This window comes from Heteronotia binoei, chromosome 6 (assembly GCF_032191835.1).
Source record: "Heteronotia binoei isolate CCM8104 ecotype False Entrance Well chromosome 6, APGP_CSIRO_Hbin_v1, whole genome shotgun sequence".
NCBI lineage: Eukaryota > Metazoa > Chordata > Lepidosauria > Squamata > Gekkonidae > Heteronotia > Heteronotia binoei.
In genome coordinates this window covers 115,278,349-115,298,389 of record NC_083228.1, presented here as the reverse complement: position 1 = coordinate 115,298,389, position 20,041 = coordinate 115,278,349, and the positions used below count along the sequence as shown (strand labels likewise).

At 41.8% G+C, this 20,041-nt stretch overlaps 1 protein-coding gene across 1 annotated transcript in view; it reads left to right on the top strand.

Moving 5' to 3' along the window:
- LOC132574172 (caspase recruitment domain-containing protein 8-like) overlaps positions 1–19,757 on the top strand; it is a 42,716-nt gene extending 22,959 nt beyond the window's left edge. Inside the window, exons 11-16 of the mRNA XM_060242396.1 lie at positions 2,744–2,875; positions 3,419–3,557; positions 5,118–5,178; positions 6,321–6,394; positions 10,484–10,756; positions 19,421–19,757. Of these exons, the coding sequence (XP_060098379.1) occupies positions 2,744–2,875; positions 3,419–3,557; positions 5,118–5,178; positions 6,321–6,394; positions 10,484–10,756; positions 19,421–19,461 (720 nt within the window). The 3' untranslated portion in view covers positions 19,462–19,757. The remainder of the gene's footprint in view (positions 1–2,743; positions 2,876–3,418; positions 3,558–5,117; positions 5,179–6,320; positions 6,395–10,483; positions 10,757–19,420) is intronic.
- Positions 19,758–20,041: the final 284 nt, after the last annotated feature.

Here is a 20,041-nt window from a genome sequence, read left to right as displayed (position 1 = left end):
AAAAGGTAAGAAGGACTCCTTTAAGCAGTGGAAAGCTAGTCCAAGTGAGATTAATAAAAGGGAACACAGGCAGTAGCAAATCAAATGCAAGACTGTGATCAGGCAGGCAAAAAGGGACTATGAGGAGCATATTGCAAAAAACATAAAGACCAACAATAAAAATTTCTTCAAATATATTAGAAGCAGGAAACCAGCCAGGGAGGCAGTGGGGCCCTTGGATGACCAAGGTGTAAAAGGATTACTGAAGGAGGATAGGGAAATGGCTGAGAAGCTGAATGCATTTTTTGCCTCCATCACTGTGGAAAATGAGAAGTGTTTGCCTGCTCCAGAACCACTTATTTTGGAAGGGGTGTTGAAAGACCTGAGTCAGATTGAGGTGACAAGAGAGGAGGTCCTACAACTGATAGACAAATTAAAAACTAATAAGTCACCAGATCTGGATGGCAAACATCCAAGAGTTCTGAAAGAACTCAAAATTGAACTTGTGGATCTTCTGATAAAAATCTGTAATCTTTCATTGAAATCTGCCTCCGTTCCTGAGGACTGGAAGTAGCAAATGTCAGGTTCCAGAGGAGATCCGAGAAATTACAGGCCAGTCAGTCTGACTTCAATACCGGGAAAGTTGGTAGAAACCATTATCAAGGACAGAATGAGTAGGCATATTGATGAACACGGGTTATTGAGGAAGACTCAGCATGGGTTCTGTAAGCGAAGATCTTGGCTCACTAAGCTGTTACATTTCTTTGAGAGGGTGAACAAACATGTGGACAAAGGAGACGCAATAGATGTTGTTTACCTTGACTTCCAGAAAACTTTTGATAAAGTTCCTCATCAAAGGCTCCTTAGTAAGCTTGAGAGTGATGGAGTAAAAGGACAGGTCCTCTTGTGGATCAAAAACTGTCTAACTAATAGGAAGCAGAGAGTGAGTATAAATGGGCAGTCTTCGCAGTGGAGGACGGTAAGCAGTGGGGTGCCGCAGGGCTCAGTACTGGGTCCCATGCTCTAACTTGTTCATAAATGATTTGGAGTTGGGAGTGAGCAGTGAAGTAGCCAAGTTTGCAGATGACACTAAATTGTTCAGGCTGGTGAGAACCAGAGAGGATTGTGAGGCACTCCAAAGGGATCTGTTGAGGCTGGGTGAGTGGGTGTCAACGTGGCAGATGAGGTTCAGTGTGGCCAAGTGCAAAGTAATGCACATTGGGGCCAAATATCCCAGCTACAAATACAAGTTGATGGGGTGTGAACTGGCAGAGCCTGACCAAGAGAGAGATCTTGGGGTCATGGTAGATAACTCACTGAAAATGTCAAGACAGTGTGCGATTGCAATAAAAAAGGCCAACGGCATGCTGGGAATTATTAGGAAGGGAATTGAAAACAAATCAGCCAGTATCATAATGCCCCTGTATAAATCAATGGGGTGGTCTCATTTGGAATACTGTGTACAATTCTGGCCACCGCACCTCAAAAAGGATATTATAGCATTGGAAAAAGTTCAGAAATGGGCAACTAGAATTATTAAAGGTTTGGAACACTTTCCCTATGAAGAAAGGTTAAAATGCTTGGGGCTCTTTAGCTTGGAGAAACGTCGACTGCGGGGTGACATGATAGAGGTTTACAAGATAATGCATGGGATGGAGAAAGTAGAGAAAGAAGTACTTTTCTCCCTTTCTCACAATACAAGAACTCGTGGGCATTCGATGAAATTGCTGAGCAGTCAGGTTAAAACGGATAAAAGGAAGTACTTCTTCACTCAAAGGGTGATTAACATGTGGAATTCACTGCCACAGGAGGTGGTGGCAGCTACAAGCATAGCCAGCTTCATGAGGGGGTTAGATAAAAACATGGAGCAGAGGTCCATCAGTGGCTATTAGCCACAGTGTGTGTGTGTGTGTATGTATATGTGTGTGTATGTATATGTATGTATGTATATGTGTGTGTATGTATATATATATGTGTGTGTGTGTGTGTGTGTATATATATATATATATATATAATTTTTTTGGCCACTTTGTGACATAGATTGTTGGACTGGATGGGTCATTGGCCTGATCTAACATGGCTTCTTTTATGTTCTTATGTTCCTACTATTAATGGTTATATTACTTGATTTGGAATTGAGTTGTTAATAGTATTCTAGTGACGGTTCTTTATGTTCTGTGGCTATTCATATACACCATTACTCCTTCCTTGTCTTATCCGATTCAGAATAAGGCAGTGTCATAGGTTCATGTGATGGCCAAGTGAAATTTTACCTCGATGGTCAGAAAACTAGCTTTTCCCTATTTTGTGTGGCAACTGATGCTTCTACTGGCTATTTTTCTTCAGTTTGTTGGCAACCATAGTTTGGATAACCTAAACACCCTCTGAGAAGGGTCCTATGAACTACCATGAAGCACTGATGAGAATGCTGATTTTAAGCACATTTACTTCATCTTATTATTTTCAGTGGGATCCAATACATATCTTTAGGATTAAAACTAGATGGAGCAATCCACCCTAACACATGCTTTCTTTACTACAGGGAATACTGCATAATCTGTAGCAGAAATGCTAAATCAGTCATCCAGGAAATAATATCCTAGGAGCCATTTGTCTATTGAATGTCAGGTTTACATGTGCATTTTTTTTTGTGTGTAAAACATTTTAATGTATTTATACAAAGATTGATATGGAAATATACTCAAGTGTAGATGTAGTTCTTTAATCAAACATTCACAATTTAAATATTTTTTTTAATTTTTAGGATGTCTCAAAAGCAGTAAAACTTTCTGGTAAGAAATTTATTAAAATTGAGAAACCCCCTTGTCAGAAATTACTCCAACGTGGGAAGAAATACAGATTAATTAGTGAACCAGAAGCTGAAATAACTCCTGAGGTATGTTTTTCATATTTATATAATTTGCATATCAACATGTGTGTCATTTTGTGGAAGAGGAGAATTTTATTCTTTTGTACTTTTGATTTTGATGCAGGTATTATTGAAACTGTATCCTGGCATGTTATTTAAAATATTTATATAGCACTGTGAAATCCATAAATGTTTAGGCAAAATTCCAGCTCTTTGCTTTGATAATTGAAACAAATCATTTTCTTAACCTGCTTACTGGTTGAGATTGTCAACAGAGATCCATGTCTCTATGCCCCCACTTTAAGAATCTAGGTGGAATCTAAGAGCCTTCTTAGTAGTGGTGTCAGAATTGTGGAACTTTCTTCTTCTAGAGGCTTCTTGGTACTGAAATTACAGTCTTTTAATTACTTTATTTGCTAATTTTGATCTTGATTTGTTGCTGATGTTCTGACCTTTTAGTGTTTCATTCTGTAAGCCACTTCAAAGACATTTGTAGGGAGAGGTGGGGTGTAAATATTTTAAATAAATAGATAAATGTGGGGTTTTAATGCATCAATATCTATTTTCTAGGAGATTGAATTTGTCGATGACTCTCTTCTAAAAGTGAAAAGTTATATTGAGGTGTATTTAGAACAGCCAGTAGAACTTACATTATCTTTGATGGAACTGGACTCTGAAGAAACTGTGTGGAAAGCAAAGCTAAGAGAATGTAAGTATTCATTAGCAAGGATCCATTGTACAGTCTGTGCATTTATTATGAATTAGCTTTTTATCCTGGTCTTTTCCCAAGGAACTCAGGACAGTATACATAACTTTTAGATTTAGTAATAGAAGAAGATAGAAGATATTGGATTTCTATCCCGCCCTCCACTCCGAAGAGTCTCAGAGCAGCTCACAATCTCCTTTACCTTCCTCCCCCACAACAGACACCCTGTGAGGTGGGTGGGGCTGGAGAGGGCTCTCACAGCAGCTGCCCTTTCAAGGACAACCTCTGCCAGAGCTATGGCGGACCCAAGGCCATGCTAGCAGGTGCAAGTGGAGGAGTGGGGAATCAAACCCGGTTCTCCCAGATAAGAGTCCGCACACTTAACCATTACACCAAACTGGCTCTCTTATGTTTTAAGAACATAAGAGAAGAAGATGATACTAGATTTATATCCCGCCCTTCACTCCAAATCTCAGAGTCTCAGAGCAGCTCACAATCTTCTTTATCTTCCTCCCCCACAACAGACATCCTGTGAGGTGGGTGGGGCTGAGAGGACTCTCACAGCAGCTGCCCTTTCAAGGACAACCTCTGCCAGAGCTATGGCTGACCCAAGGCCATTCCAGCAGCTAGAAGTGGAGGATGAAGTGGAGTGGTGATCCTAGAAGTGCTGATCCTAGAAGTGGAGGATCAGCATTCGATGAAATTGCTGAGCAGACAGGTTAAAACGGATAAAAGGAAGTACTTCTTCACCCAAAGGGTGATTAACATGTGGAATTCACTGCCACAGGAGGTGGTGGCAGCCACAAGCATGGCCACCTTCAAGAGGGGGTTAGATAAAAATATGGAGCAGAGGTCCATCAGTGGCTATTAGCCACAGTGTGTGTGTGTGTGTGTGTATATATATTTGGCCGCTGTGTGACACAGAATGTTGGACTGGATGGGCCATTGGCCTGATCTAACATGGCTTCTCTTATGTTCTTATGAGTGGGGAATCAAACTCGGTTCTCCCAGATAAGAGTCTGCACACTTAACCACTACCCTAAACTGGCTTTCAGTATTCACAATGTTGAATATTGAAGCCATCCAGACCACACTCTGTGTCACACAGTGGCCAAAAAACCAGGCGCCATCAGGAGGTCCATCAGTGGGGCCAGGACACTAGAAGCCCTCCCACTGTGACCCACCAAGCACCAAGTAGTGCTTTAGTAATGATGTAGTTTTAGTAATGATTTCCTACTGTTGTTTGCTTCTTATTGGCTTAAACGTTTTATGAACTGCTTTCAATGGTTGTGGTATAAATTAGTATAATGGAAAATCTAGGACTATTTAAAAAAAAACACCCTCATTTTCCTGCAGTTACAATGAAATCAGTGAGTTGAAACTTCTTTGACAAAAAGTGAAAAGACAAAGATCATTGTAAAAGTCCATTTTACTTGTTCTGTTCCTGCTTTGCTGACAAGGGAGAAGAGGCTCATTTTTGTGGGCAAAAATCCTGGTCTGTTTACTAGCAGTGCAGATTACTGTATTGCAGACTTTTATTTTGAAAACTTTTGCATGTTACAGGTGACTGGATCCAGCAAATTCAGAATGACAATGAGCAAAGAAGACGCATTAGTGTCAGTAAGTTACCTAAACCATGTTTGGCACAATTCACTTGGCGCAATGACATTTGATACGAATGAGAATACTTTGTGTAGTGGTTCATTTTATTGTGATTTGTTTATTTTGTTTTCAGAACTTTGTGTGTGTGAAGTGCCATTAAATCACAACCCCGCAAGGGGTTTTCAGGGCAAGTGAGAAGCAGAGGTGGTTTGCCAGTGCCTTCCTCTGCAGTCTTCCTTGATAGTCTGTCTCCCTTCCACTACTCATCTGTTTAGCTTCCAAGACCTGACAAGATCAGGCTATACCATGCCACCTTCTCTCCCCATTGCAACTTTACATGCATTCAGTTGAATCTGTTCCAGGTGTGGGAAACATTTGCTCCCAATCCTCTGGAGCCTGCTTTCTGGTTCTGCAGGCAGAGAAGTGGCTGGATCAGCAGTCCTTTCATACCAGCAGAAGGCACAGTGGGAGCTTGGTTGAGACAGTATAGCTCACTCATAAAACACCATCCATGTCCTTGGCATCCCCTCTGCAAGGTAGCAGGTGTAAGGAAGGACCCCACGGCTTTACAGAGTTGTTTCCAGTCAGAGAAGATATTACTAAGCTAGATGTATTTCTCTTTTAAAAAATTCCAAATGTTTTTATTGTTAAATCTGCAAATTCACAGAAGGTATTCTGATGATATATAGAAAGGAAAACCATATAAAATAAAATAACAATAGAAATAATAATAGCTGTAGAAATAACAATACTGGTAATAACAACCAAAGCGTATCAAATCGAAATTAGGCATTCTTACATAACCAAACCTACATTTAAAAATATATTAAGATTTATAATTATGGTTTTTCAGGATTATATTATGTTCTGCCATATAGGTAACTTAATGGATACCATACTGCTATGACTTTGTTTTGATATTGTACATCTGTAGATTTGTTAAAGTATATGTCAATTTGTACATTATAAAGCATTCCCAGATTTTTTCATGCCATTGTTGTATGGTTGGTGGGGAGTGATCTATCACTAAGATGTATTGATGTTCTGACTTGGTATACAGTAGCTTTGTGTGTTGAAATGTTTGGATCTAAGTTTTTGTGGTTATATTCAGGTGGAACAACTGATACATAATGATACATTGTTTGTGTGTTCCTTAGGCATCAGAAGACGAAAAACTAGCAACAGTTTGTCAGAAGAGGAGTTTTGCAATAAACGGGTGAAAGGTAACGACACTACAGGTAAAGGATTTTTGTTGGGTTAAAGAAAATAGAATGTGGATTATTTTATTTATAATTTAGATATATATACCACCTTTTGCTGAATTCACAGAGCTCAGGGCAGTTAAGAACAGAAAACTGTACAATTTAAAATCCAGAAATTAAAGTAGCTAAAAAATAACATCAGATGGTGCCAAAGCAATCCTATTACTGTCTCATAATACGTGGGAAATAGCAAGGTGGGGAAAGGAGTGCCAGGTAAGGCTGTTCCAGCTGCTGTGCTCAACCCAAACCCTTGCAGAACATCTCTGCCTTGCCCACCCTATGGAAGTGCATAAGGTCCCACATGGCACGGATGTTATTTGACAGAAGAGTTCCACCAGCCAGACATCTTTAGGGCTAGGGACAACTGGAAATCTTTAGGGCTAGGGATTTATCTTCCTTGAAGGAGCACAGGGCAGTGTACACCATTCTAGCCTCCTCCAGTTTATCCTCATAACAACCTTGAGTATGGTTGCACTGCAGATTGTGGATTTTTCAACATTTTGTGTGCAGTTTCTCACTAACTCTTTAATGATTACTTTATAAGGGATCTGAAAGATTCAGGGTGGATAGGTCTATCAATGGCTACTAGTCATGGTGAGTAAAGGAAATGGCCATAATCAAAGGCAGCAAACCTCTGAATATCTGTGCTAGGACTCAGAATCAGAAAAGGCCTTGGCCTAAGGGCCTTGTTGTTGTACCTCCAGAGGAATTGGTTGGCCACTGTGTGAGACAGGATGCTGGACTAGATGTACCACTGGTCTGATCCAGAAGGGCCCTTCTTACATCCTTATGAGACCTGAAGACTACATTTAAAAGTAATGCATATGTAGTCAACATTATAGCTGGAGTAACTATGTTTGCAGAAGAGTATTGAAATACCTGATTTAAAAGTAGAAAAATTACTGTATTTACTAACCTTATTTTTAGCCCGAATGCATGCAGGATTAACATATCTATGTAAGTGTCCACTAGGGGGTGATGTTTGACTATTTCAATATTTTTATACATAGGAAAAAACCCACCCTAGTTGGTACTTAGTTGGGCGGCACAGTCCAAAGAACTCTTTCCTGAGAGTAAGCCCCATCGAAGGGATCTGAGTAGACCTGCTTGGGGTCACTGTAATTTGGGTGTTGGAACTAAAGGCAAGTTCAAGGCTTAGGGGCTACTTTCTAACACCCCCCCCCCCGCACTTCTACTCACACACTTTGGCTTAAGGAAAACAACTATTATAACAGGGGGAAATATAGTTTGCACCACAGGGTATGGTACTTCCCATCCCCAAAACTTCTTTCCCGGGTCCAGAGTCAGAAGATGGGTGAGGGCTTAGAGTCTCAAGAGGAGCGAAGGCCTATCATTATATTGGGGCCTTATTCACTGTTCACTGAGCATGAAGCTCTCTGCAAATATTAGGGTTGCCAATTTCCTGTTGGAGACCCTCTACCCACTTCAGGGTTATCAGAAAGCAGGAGGCAGGGGGGTTTGAATGTCCACTGGGCACTCCATTATACCCTATGGAGACTTGTTCCCCATAGGGTATAATGGAGAATTGATCTGTGGGTATCTTGGGGGGGGGGGATATTGTTTTTTGAGGTAGAGGCACCAAATTTTCACCATAGCATCTGGTGCCTCTCCTAAAAAACGCTCCTAGCTTCAAAAAGATTGGACAAGGCGGTCTAATTCTATGAGCCCCAAAAGAAAGTACCCCTATTCTCTATTATTTCCAAAGGAGGGAAGGCATTGAAAAGGAATACAATCCCTTTAATTGTGATGGCCAGAACTCCCTTCAGAGTTTAATTGTGCTTGTCACTCCCTTGCTTCTGGCTCCACTCCCAAAGTCTCCTGGCTGCCCCTCCAGAGTCCCCAGATAACTCCTGAGTTGGACTTGGCAACCCTAGCTAGTGTCCTGAATTTTCAAAGTTGCGTCCCTTGGCCAAATCTGGTTTAGCAGAAGGTAGCTCCTGTGGTCCTGATGCCAGTGTCCCAGAAGTACTGTCCTCTTGCTGAATCAGGCCCAACCTTAGTTCTTCAGAAGCAGGCCTTCAGTGTGAAGCACAGTTCACAGGGCTTCCTTCCTCACCAAGAAGTGATTTCAGCCAACAGTCTATGACGGCCCATATTAGAAGAAATCTATTTGAATTGAGAGTGATGGTCTGGGGGCTAACCTCCCTCCGAGAACTTATTTCACTGAAGATAGGCTAGGAGTGGGGGTCCACAGCCCCCGCAGCTAGGTTGTGCTGTGCCACTGCACCAGGGCACTGGGCATGGTTCCACAAAGATTGGTATTGGGGCCAGTACTATTTAATTTATTCATCCGTAATCTGGAATTAGGGACGAGTAGTGTAGTAGCCAAGTTTGCAGATGACACAGATGGTTCAGGATGGTGAAAACCAAGGCTATCTGTTAAGAGCTCCAAGAGGATCTCCACAAATGGGGTAAGGGGGTGACAAGGTGCCAAATGAAGTTCAGTGATGGTGTCAGGTGATGCACATTGGGACAAAAAAATCCCAACTTCCAGTATAGGCTAATGGAGTCAGAACATGTTGAGACTGGGAGGGAAAAAGATCTTAGGGTTGTCATGGATAGCTCAATGAAAGTGTCAACCCAGTATGCTGCAGCAGTGAAAAAAGCAGGAAAGGAACTGAAAAATAAAATGGCCAATATTATAATGCCCTTGTATAGATTTATGGTCCAGCCTCATTTGGAATACCATGTACAGTTGTGGTCACATGTCTCAAAAAAGACATTGCAGAGCTGGAAAAAGTACCAAAGAGGGTGATCAAGATGTTTAAGGGATTGAAACACTTTTCTTATGAGGAAACGCTAAAGAGTCTAGGACATTTCAGTTTAGAAAAGAGATAAGGGGAGACATGATAGAGGTTCATAAATTATGTATAGTGTGGAGAGAGCTGACAAAGAGAAATTTTTCTCCCTCTCCTAAAATACTAGAGCTTGAGGGCATCCAATGAAGCTGATGGGCTGTAGATTCAGGATGGAGAAAAGGAAATATTTCTTTACACAGCAAGTGATTAAAATGTAGAATTTACTGCTAGAGCATGTAAGCGATGGCCATGGGAATAGACAGCTAAAGGGATTAAATCAATTCATGGAGGATAGGTCTATCAGTAGCTACTAGTCATGCTGACTGAAGGGAACTGTCATTCTGACTGTTCAGCCTCTGAATCCCAAAACCAGAAGGTAACACCAGGGGAAGACCTTGGCTTCTGTGCCCTGTTGTTGGTTCTCCAGAAGAACTGATTGGCTACTGTGTGAGATAGGATGCTGGACTAGGTGGATAACTATTCTTGGCTCTTCTTGTGTTCTTATGTATTCATGCCGTATAGAACTGTATCTCAAAGATCTGGTCTACACCAGATGGTATGGTTTTGAGGTACCCTTTTAGTTGTGAAATAGATAGCATTGCAGTATTGGAAATTACCTTATCATCATCTGAGCATTGATTGAAAGTTAGAGACCTATTACACCACACATCATGTGAAATGAGATAACCTTCAAATATTCCGGAGTGTGTGGCCAAACTTTTATCTCTGCGTAGAATAACTACACTTTGCTTCATACTTCTTTGTCTTGGCTTCCCTTTTTCTTTTAAACTTTTTCTTAACGGGCAAGGAGAGCTGGTAACTAGAATAATGTGTGTGTGTAGATGGAGGACACTGATTTAAATTTTTGAATAAGAAAAAGTAACCTTATTGAATCTTACTATAAAGACTACATGTAAAAATGTAAGCAAACTGGAGAATTAACTAAAATCCAAAGTTATTTGAGGCTAACTACATAACTAGATAAAAACATGGTAAAAGAACAACAGTGTAATGTTGTTGCAGAGTATGGAACATATTGTGCTCTCAATGTGCCTTCCAGTAATTACCACTATAGTACTAATAAAGAAATGTACAATTCTGAATGACTCCCCCCCCCCCGCCAAAAAAAGATACATGGTTGTTGCTTTTGAGGTATCCTAAGTAAAGATGCCTTGAATATTTCACTAGTTTGGGATAAGCAAAAGCAACAATCACAGAACTGATTTTGATTTTTGCATTCTTTCAGATGGGATGACAGTGAAAACAGTATTAACAGATAAGCAGCTGATGACCCTTGCAAGGAAGATGGGTAAAGACTGGAAAGTTATTGGCATTCAGTATCTTAACTTGTCCATTGAAGAGATCGAGCAGATTGAAGCAAAGGAGGAAGACATTAATATGTATAAATGCAAGATGTTGCGGAAATGGAGGGATTCTGAAAAGAATATGGGGACTGCACAATGTTTATATGGGTGCCTTAATGGTCACACATCCCATGAAGTGATAGAAACTCTGAAAGGTAAATATAGCAACTCTTTTTTCTTTGTTTTCCTTTGATAATTTCAGACTAATAGGAAAAAGATACAAGCATGGCTTTTTTTGTAGCAGGAACTCCTTTGCCTGTTAGGCCACACACACCTGATGTAACCAATCCTCCAAGAGCTTACAGTAACAACAGCCCTGTAAGCTTTTAGAGGATTAGCTACATAAGAGGGGTGTGGCCTAATATGCAAATGATCTGCTACCAAAACAGACCTGGATATAAGTGTATAAGAGGGTGTTTGAAAATACCTTCACTGCCCTGACAACAGTGTACGTTTTGATGTTCTGAAGTGAGCTGTGGGGAAAAAAAACCCTTAAAAGTTTCTAACATGTCGGGAAAAGATAAATATGGTGGCACCTATTAGTGTCACTAGTATATTTCTCCAGCTCCTAGAGCAGTTTTGCGGAATGAGTAGGCACATGATGAACACGGGTTATTGAGGAAAACTCAGCATGGGTTCTGTAAGGGAAGATCTTGCCTCACTAACCTGTTACATTTCTTTGTGGGAGTGAACAAACATGTGGACAAAGGAGACGTGATAGATGTTGTTTACCTTGACTTCCAGAAAGCTTTTGATATCGTTCCTCATCAAAGGCTCCTTAGAAAGCTTGAGAGTCATGGAGTAAAAGGACAGGTCCTCTTGTGGATCAAAAACTGGCTGAGTAATAGGAAGCAGAGAGTGAGTATAAATGGTCAGTCTTCGCAGTGGAGGACGGTAAGCAGTGGGGTGCCGCAGGGCTCGGTACTGGGTCCCATGCTCTTTAACTTGTTCATAAATGATTTAGAGTTGGGAGTGAGCAGTGAAGTGGCCAAGTTTGCGGATGACACTAAATTGTTCAGGGTGGTGAGAACCAGAGAGGATTGTGAGGAACTCCAAAGGGATCTGTTGAGGCTGGGTGAGCGGGCGTCAACGTGGCAGATTCGACTCAATGTGGCCAAGTGCAAAGTAATGCACATTGGGGCCAAGAATCCCAGCTACAAATACAAGTTGATGGGGTGTGAACTGGCAGAGACTGACCAAGAGGGAGATCTTGGGGTCGTGGTAGATAACTCACTGAAAATGTCAAGACAGTGTGCGTTTGCAATAAAAAAGGCCAACACCATGCTGGGAATTATTAGGAAGGGAATTGAAAACAAATCAGCCAGTATCATAATGCCCCTGTATAAATCAATGGTGCGGTTTCATTTGTACTGTGTGCAGTTCTGGTCGCCACACCTCAAAAAGGATATTATAGCATTGGAGAAAGTCCAGAAAAGGGCAACTAGAATGATTAAAGGGCTGGAACACTTTCCCTATGAAGAAAGGTTGAAACTCTTGGGACTCTTTAGCTTGAAGAAACGTCGACTGCGGGGTGACATGATAGAGGTTTACAAGATAATGCATGGGATGGAGAAAGTTGAGAAAGAAGTACTTTTCTCCCTTTCTCACTATATAAGAACTTGTGGGCATTCGATGAAATTGCTGAGCAGACAGGTTAAAACAGATAAAAGGAAGTACTTCTTCACCCTAAGGGTGATTAACATGTGGAATTCACTGCCACAGGAGGTGGTGGCGGCCACAAGCATAGCCACCTTCAAGAGGGGTTTAGATAAAAATATGGAGCAGAGGTCCATCAGTGGCTATTAGCCACAGTGTGTGTGTGTGTGTATATGTATATATATATATATATAATTTTTTTTTTTGCCACTGTGTGACACAGAGTGTTGGACTGGATGGGCCATTGGCCTGATCTAACATGGCTTCTCTTATGTTCTTATTCAACTGTGCTTTGGGGGTGTTGGAGGGATAAAGAGAAGGTAAATATATGGCCGACAACAGATGGCTGGCTCAGGGTGGCATCAAGCCACCCTGGAAGTAAGCTGGCCAGGAAAGGAGCCTCCAGGAGCCTCCAGATGGCACGCAGCCAGCCCCTGGAACAGGGATGGGCTGTGTGCACTCTGGAGGAGCTTCCAGAGTGCTTGTGTGCCTCTTGGCTGCTCCCTGAGTTCCTCCCAGATGGCCAGGGAAGTGCCTCAGAGCCACCTCAGAATTTAGGCACCACTTTGTAAGTGATGCCTTTCTGAGGCGGCTTAGATCCAGCTCCAGATGGGCTATGTGCAGGATGGGGATAGCAGGCAGATGTGCACATATGTAGGCGCTTTTTTGATCCGCCTGCCTCCCATCCCCGGAGCAGCTCAAACTGCCCATCTGTTATCACCCTATATGTCCTTAATGTGTATGTGCCATCTTAAAATATATTTTACAAAAGCAGATTATGTATGGTGTAAATACAAGGGAAATGGCAAGACTGAGACCCAGTCCAGATTTTAACAACCTATATGTGTTGTTTTATTGTTATTGTTGTTTTATTTTTATAACAGCCTTGAGTCTCTGAAAGAAAGGTAGGATGTCAATGAAGTAAATAAAATAAATTTATTCTATGAGAGGTAAATGGCAAAGCCAGGTTCACTCACAGGTGAAAAAGTTGCTGTGAATGCTTATAGACACATCTGTCTTCACTGTTGTGAACTTTGCATCAGAAACATAACTAAATTATCTATTTAAATATCATCTGCATTATGATGCCCTTTATTTAATCATCAATCTAAGGGTTATCTTCAAATATAGCTTCTGGAAATAAATATAATCTACAAATTCATTCGTCAGCTTGCCAAAAGTAAGTGCTACAGACTTTTTGGCGAAAACATGACTGGCAACATGTATACTTCCTCCAAAGCTCTCACTTTTATTGAAGTTTGGAGAAGGTAAGTGTAATGGACAGGAAAAACAGCCACTCAGCTGAGTCTATGGGAGTGCTACTCTCACCATCCAATCACCTTTTAGAAGGGGAATGTTAGAGGGAAGCACACCTGGAGTTAGTTCAGGTCTGTCTCAGGGAGAGGACAGTTATACTTTTTGTCTGGCTCAGCAAGAGAGCAAACAGTTTCAAGGGTATCTCTGCCTGGTAGTGTGGCAAACTGGTTTAACTTTATCTCTGGGAGAAAATAGAGTATCCAATTGTTAGGCCTGTCTCTGGTAATGAACAGACCTTGTGTCCCTTAGCAAACTCTTGGGAAATGGCAGGCTGGTATGGGTGAAATTCTCTGTGACTGAGGATCCAACCTAGCGGGTAGTCAGTAAAAAGCTGGTTTGTACCTGAAAGCATTAAAGAAAATTCAGAAGCCATAACTTGTTTTAATTTATGCACTTCAGCCAGGTTTCTCCTTTGACTACCTGGGGACCTGTGCTGCTGAACTGTTCTTTGAAACCAACCTGTAACTAAATAAATCTTTGCTTATTTGTTTGCCAAACTCCAGGTGGGGCTTAGAGATCTCCTAGGATTAGGACTGATCTCCAGATGACAGAGATCAGTTCCTTTGGAGAAAATAATTACTTTGGAGGATGGACTTCATGGCATTATACTCCTGAGGTCTCTCCCCTTTCCAAAACCCAAATTGCCAGGAATTTCCCAACCTAGAGCTGGCAACCTTATTATTTATATGCAGTGCCTGCCTCAGTGATCTCCATGTTTTACCAGCCTTTCCACTTGCTATCTTAAGAACATCTGGTGACTAAGTGGACAGTTACACTTTAAAATAATCCTGGTTCCCCAAAATCCTAAGAAGCTGTCTGGGTTCACTCAGTTGGCAGAAAAGGCCTGTTAAAATAAGAAAAACTGGGGAATCTTGCACTCTATTCCTTACCATCTCCAAATTGAAGGCCTAATAAAAGGTTTCCTTTACTTACCCTAGAGGACATGAGTGGAAGAGAATAAGGTTGGCAGTAAGTACAAATAAAGGCTAGTAAGTAAATATAATAGAATAATTCTCAGCAGTTCTAGAGCCATATGTGACTGCTTGACTGTGGTTCTTTCCCAGTGTGGCACATTTCCCATGTTCCAAAGAGGTCGGCAAGTTCATTACCCGGTAGAACTTGTGGCTGGCAGGTATTTCCTACCTTAAAACTGCCCCTGCTGGAGGGACCGGAGGACAGGTGAGCTGTGAGCCTCCTTGAGCTGTGGCTGTCATTCCAGAGATGGAAGTAAAGACTTGTTCCCTCCAACACCCCCCACCCTTCTTCACAGCTTCTGCACTCTCATCCTAACTCCTGGACAACTGCTGAGAGGAGAGCAAGCATAGAGAGAATACCCACACCAGCTACCCAAGAAAAGAGCAAGCTGGCCAAAGTGGGGTAGTACTCCCCTTTATCATAGCCAGCTGTTTCTCCTCTGGGCACCCTGGCAATCTCATTCTCACCCAACATCTTCATGTTGAGGACAGAGCAAGAGGAAGGCAGAGAGGGGATGTCCTTCCTCTCTCTCCAGATAGCTAAGGTTCAACAGCAAGGAAGAAACAACAAGGAAGACACAACCTTACATTCACTCAGATACTCCAGTGATTTAAACCATCACATATTATAAGTATGTTGGGTGGGGCAGGAAACAACATACAATAGTCATGTGGTTCTTTTGGTTGCTGTCAATTGCAAATGCAAGCTGCAGAACAATTAATAATAATCAAGCACCGTCAAGTCACAACTGACCATGGCAACCCCTCACAGCGTTTTGAGGGCAAGAGGTAAGCAGAGATGGTTTGCCAGCGCCTTCCTCTGCATAGCAACCCAGATCTTCTTTGGTGATCTTCCATTTAAGTATTAACCATGACTGACTTTTCTTAGTTGCTGCGCTCAGGCTAGTCTGTGGCTATCAGATGCCCTTGATGTAATATATATGGATCCTCAATAAACAGTTTGAGTGAGTTACAGTTCTTAATATATTTCATTGCAGCTCATTTATGCATCTCTACAGAATGCTAGGGTGTTGCCCTCACACAATTTCCAGAATCCAATTTCCACTTACCTAAGGGGCAGAAAGGATATGTTGCTCTTTTGTGCACAGTGTCACCTCCACCCTACCCTGCAGCCTGTGCTATTTCAGTTTTATCTTAGAAACAACTTGTGATGCAGGAGGAAGTGAATATTAGAGAAGAAGAGCAAAAGTTCTCTGAACCTAAAGTTTGCCATTTGTGTTTTAGCTAATGTCTGAGCAGAGAATTACTGACATCGTTGCCTTGAGGAGCTTTGGCATTTCTTGCAATGCTGCAAATCCTTTCACTGTTTAGATTTATCTTAAGTCTTTTTTTCCTCCTAGAAAAAAAAAATCATGCTATTATTAGATACCAAGGTGAGTGTAATATGGTTCCCACCCTAAGGTATTTGTTTAGCACAATGACATAATTGCCTGAAAGAATGAGGTAACATGCAGTAGCAAATGTTATTAACAGGTTGGGTTGCTTTTATCTGCAAATGAATCTGAGCTTAGCTTCTTTCTGTTCAAGAGATGGCATAACTATCGGAAAGGCCCAATTTAGGAAACAGTAAAATCTACGTTTAAATAATCCAGGACCCATGTGGCTTATTTTTTCTTAGCTCTTTTCCAACTGGGCCTTTCTCTGGGTTCTTGTTTTAGTCCACTGGTGTTGGAAAAGCAGGAGAACCTTTATTTCCTACACTGCTAAGATCTAGCAGTTGTTGCATTTTTAGTGCACCTTTCCTCCAAAACATTCAACTCAGCAGATGGAGGTTCTCTCTTTCTCCATTACATCCTCTCAGCAATTCTGTGAGGGTGGTTAGGCTTCAAAGACAGCAGCTGGCCCAAAGTCACCCAGTAAGCTTCAAGAAAGTGCTAAGATTTGAACCCAGGTTTCCTGAGTCTTACACCAACACTAAGTAGAAAAGAAGCATATAATATCATAAAGAAGTGTGCAACCAAAGATCTGGCTGGTTATTTCAAAGCAGGGCCTCACTGCTCTGTGAAGTTGGGGAATGATGGGAGGACTTTCTATCAGGGTGCAAGTTTTCTGTCTCCCAGACATATCCTGTTCCTTTTTGTAAACATTGCTGTGACACATGGCGGGGGGGCGGGGAGTGGAAGCAGCTTCAGTATTCCCTGCCATGCCATTTTCACATCCCTAGACTTGCAGCATGGAGCTACTGTTTCACAGTACAGCCAACAGCAACACCACAGGGAAATTTGAGGATGTGACAGTAGTGATGGAAGAAATACACTTCGTATTGTATTTTTTAAAATTTATTTTATTTTATTCGATTTTCAGCGCGCCCTTCCCATAGAACAGGCTCACGGATGCAAGCAAAGAAGGCCTGTTGTGCCTGGGAGGCACTAAACTCCAATTGAAAATCTGATACAACATCAGATTTTCATCCACCAAGAAATACGAGGACTTTGTTATATGTCGTGAACCCTCCTCTCCTTTATAGTTGCATTTGTTTTCTGAAATTCTGCTTCCTTCCAGAATGTAGTAGTTAAGAGCAGTGGACTCTAATATGGAGAACCAGGTTTGATTCCCCAGTCCTCCACATGAAGCCTGCTGGGTGACCTTGGGCTGATTACAAGGTGCCCGTTATGTAGGGTTGCCAGCCCTTGTGGTTGGGAAATACCTGGAGATTTGGAAGTGGAGCTTAGAGAGGGAGGGATTTGGGGAGGGACCTCATCAGGATACTATGCCATAGAGAATATGGAGCACAGGTCCATCAGTGGCTATTAGCCACAGTGTATGTGTGTATATAAAATTTTTTGCCACTGTGTGACACAGAGTGTTGGACTTGATGGGCCGTTGGCCTGATCCAACATGGCTTCTCTTATGTTCTTATGTTCTAGAATACCCTCCAAAGCAGCCATTATCTCCAGGGGAAGATCTATGTTGCCTGGAAATCAGTTGTAAAAACAGATCTCCAGGTCCTACCTGGAGACCGGCAACTACTTTATGGTGAGAGGAAGGGAATGTGATTGTAAGCTGACTTGAGACTCCTTATGGTATAGAAAAGAGTTTTTTTTTAAAAACCTGCTCTTCTTAACATTCTATCTTCTTTCCCTTTATTTGCCTGATTTTTCCAGTTCTCTTTTCTAAAGCCCCCTGCTCCTCTTGGCCTTTTCCTTCCTAATCCCTACTGAAAGTTGCACCACCACTGAGTCTCTTATTCTTTACAATATTTATAAGAGAAAGGAAATAAATATTTAGAGATCGGAACAAAAAACATTTCATCTGAGTCTTCTACTGGCAATTTAGGGAAGGAAGCATAGAATAATCTTGTCCACACAACTGCTCTAGGATTAGGATGAGTGAGGATATTATCTTGCACACATTTTCAGAAATGTGAGCCTGAATGTAGATCCTCTGAGGACCAAATTGGACATTATGGCACCTATGGGTCTGGCCCATAGGTGCTGGCACCATTTGGAGCTGAACTCAGCCATTTAAAAATGTTGCCCAGTTCAGCTCTTGGAAAGACATGAGTGGGGTCAAGAGCACCTAGTCCCACCATACATTACCTCTAGTCCCTCCAGTGTTCCCTCTAAGCTGAGTTAGTGTGAGCTAGCTCACAGTTGTTTTAGCTTCTGGCTCACACATTTTTGTCTTAGCTCAGGAGAAATGGCCCCAGAACAAACTAATTTATGCAGTAGCACTTTTTTTTGTAGCAGGAACTCCTTTGCATATTAGGCCACACACCCCTGATGTAGCCAATCCTTCAAGAGCTTACAGTAAGCACTGTAATAAGGGCCCTATAAGCTCTTGGAGGATTGATTACATCGTAGGGATGTGGCCTAATATGCAAAGGAGTTCCTGCTACAAAAAAGCCCTGAAAATGCCAGTGGCTCACAAAGTATAATTTTTGCTCACAAGACTCCACAGCTTAGAGGGAACATTACTACCCTCATGGAATTTTTAATGGCTGCGCTAAAGCTCTAAAACAGTATTTCCCAACCTGTGTGGTGGGACCCAAAGTGAGTTGTGAAACCTATGAAACTGGGTTGCAGCCCAGCTCTCCCTAATGGCTCTTTCCATTGTTCTCTTTTTGTATTCTGGAAAGCAAGATCTAACCCTGGAAACAGTTTCTTCAATGTCATACATTATTTTGTATTTTCTTTTTATTGCATGTAGGTGCTGATCAAGCAAAACATGTTCTGATAGTAACTAGAGTGAGTGTCTTAGAATCATAGAGCGGATTAGAGGGAGTAATAGAGAAGGAAGGGTGGCCAAAGGCTGGAATGTAGCCTCCATAAGCAAAGGTTGTGTATGTCAGAAAGCCACTTCTTGGTGGATCATAGTGGGGGCAGCTGTGCCTTTTGTTGGTTTCTCAAAAACATCTGGTTAGCCGCTGTAGAAGATGGAGCGCTGAACTAGATAGGTGGGAAGGTCATAGATTGCCTAGGGCACCAGTGGGCCAGCCCTGGATAGGTCACAATACCAAGTAAATTTGGACTTGGGATTCACCATACCAAAAAGGTTGTAAATCACTACTCTAAAATTGTGTCAGTGTCCATAGGTTGGACCTATGGATGTTGTAATATCTAGTTTGGTCCAGAGGCCTGGTTGGCGCGGATAAGCTGAACTGTTAAAAATCACCCTTCCGCCCTGTTCTGCAGCCAGCATACTGTTGAAATTGGTAGCTTTAGCAAAAAGTCTCTTTTTTTGCTGAGAAACTGGAAGACTAAACAGACACCAAGAATGCAACCTAAGTGTGCCCCCCCCCCACAGGCTTAGAAGGGAAAACAGAAAGTACATACATCACACTGAGGGTCCCACATCCAAGCCCAACTATTTTTCTTCTAGGTTCTAATAATAAATCATCTGTTTTTTCAGGGTTTTTGGAACAGACACAAGCTCATGAAGAAACAGCTTGAAAAGAAGAAACATCAGGATACTCTCTTGTGTGGACTTTCCAAATGGATGAAAAGGAATTTTGTTATGAGCTGTCAACTGTTAGAAATTCTGGCGGGCTTCTGTGAAGTTATAAGATGACCTGGCCAATTGTGGAAACTTTGGGATGAAATACATTCAGGGAAGAAGAAAAACTGTGAACTGATGTAAATAGAAACATTTTCTGAAACATTCCTACCCTCATATGCTCAGCCAGGGAGCAAATTTTTACTCACAGCTTCTCTAAAATGTTTAACCAAGCCTGGCTGTTGGAGGTTCAGTTCCCAATTTGTTTTCCATTAAGATAAGTCCTTGGCCTTTTTCATTCTATACATTTGTTTTAAAAGCTACTCACTCATTTTTGCCAGACTCCCCTCCAGTCTCCCATCTTTTGCCAAAGTGGAGGGAGAACCCTAAGCTTCCACTTAGGACTATTGAGTTGTACCCAATGGGTGATTACAGATCTGCACTTTGGGTTGACTCAGAGACACCTCAGAAATCAACTAGTAAAATCCTTCCAGACGCAAACATCTGCTGCCCATCCCCATCCTCTGGGGTCCTGAG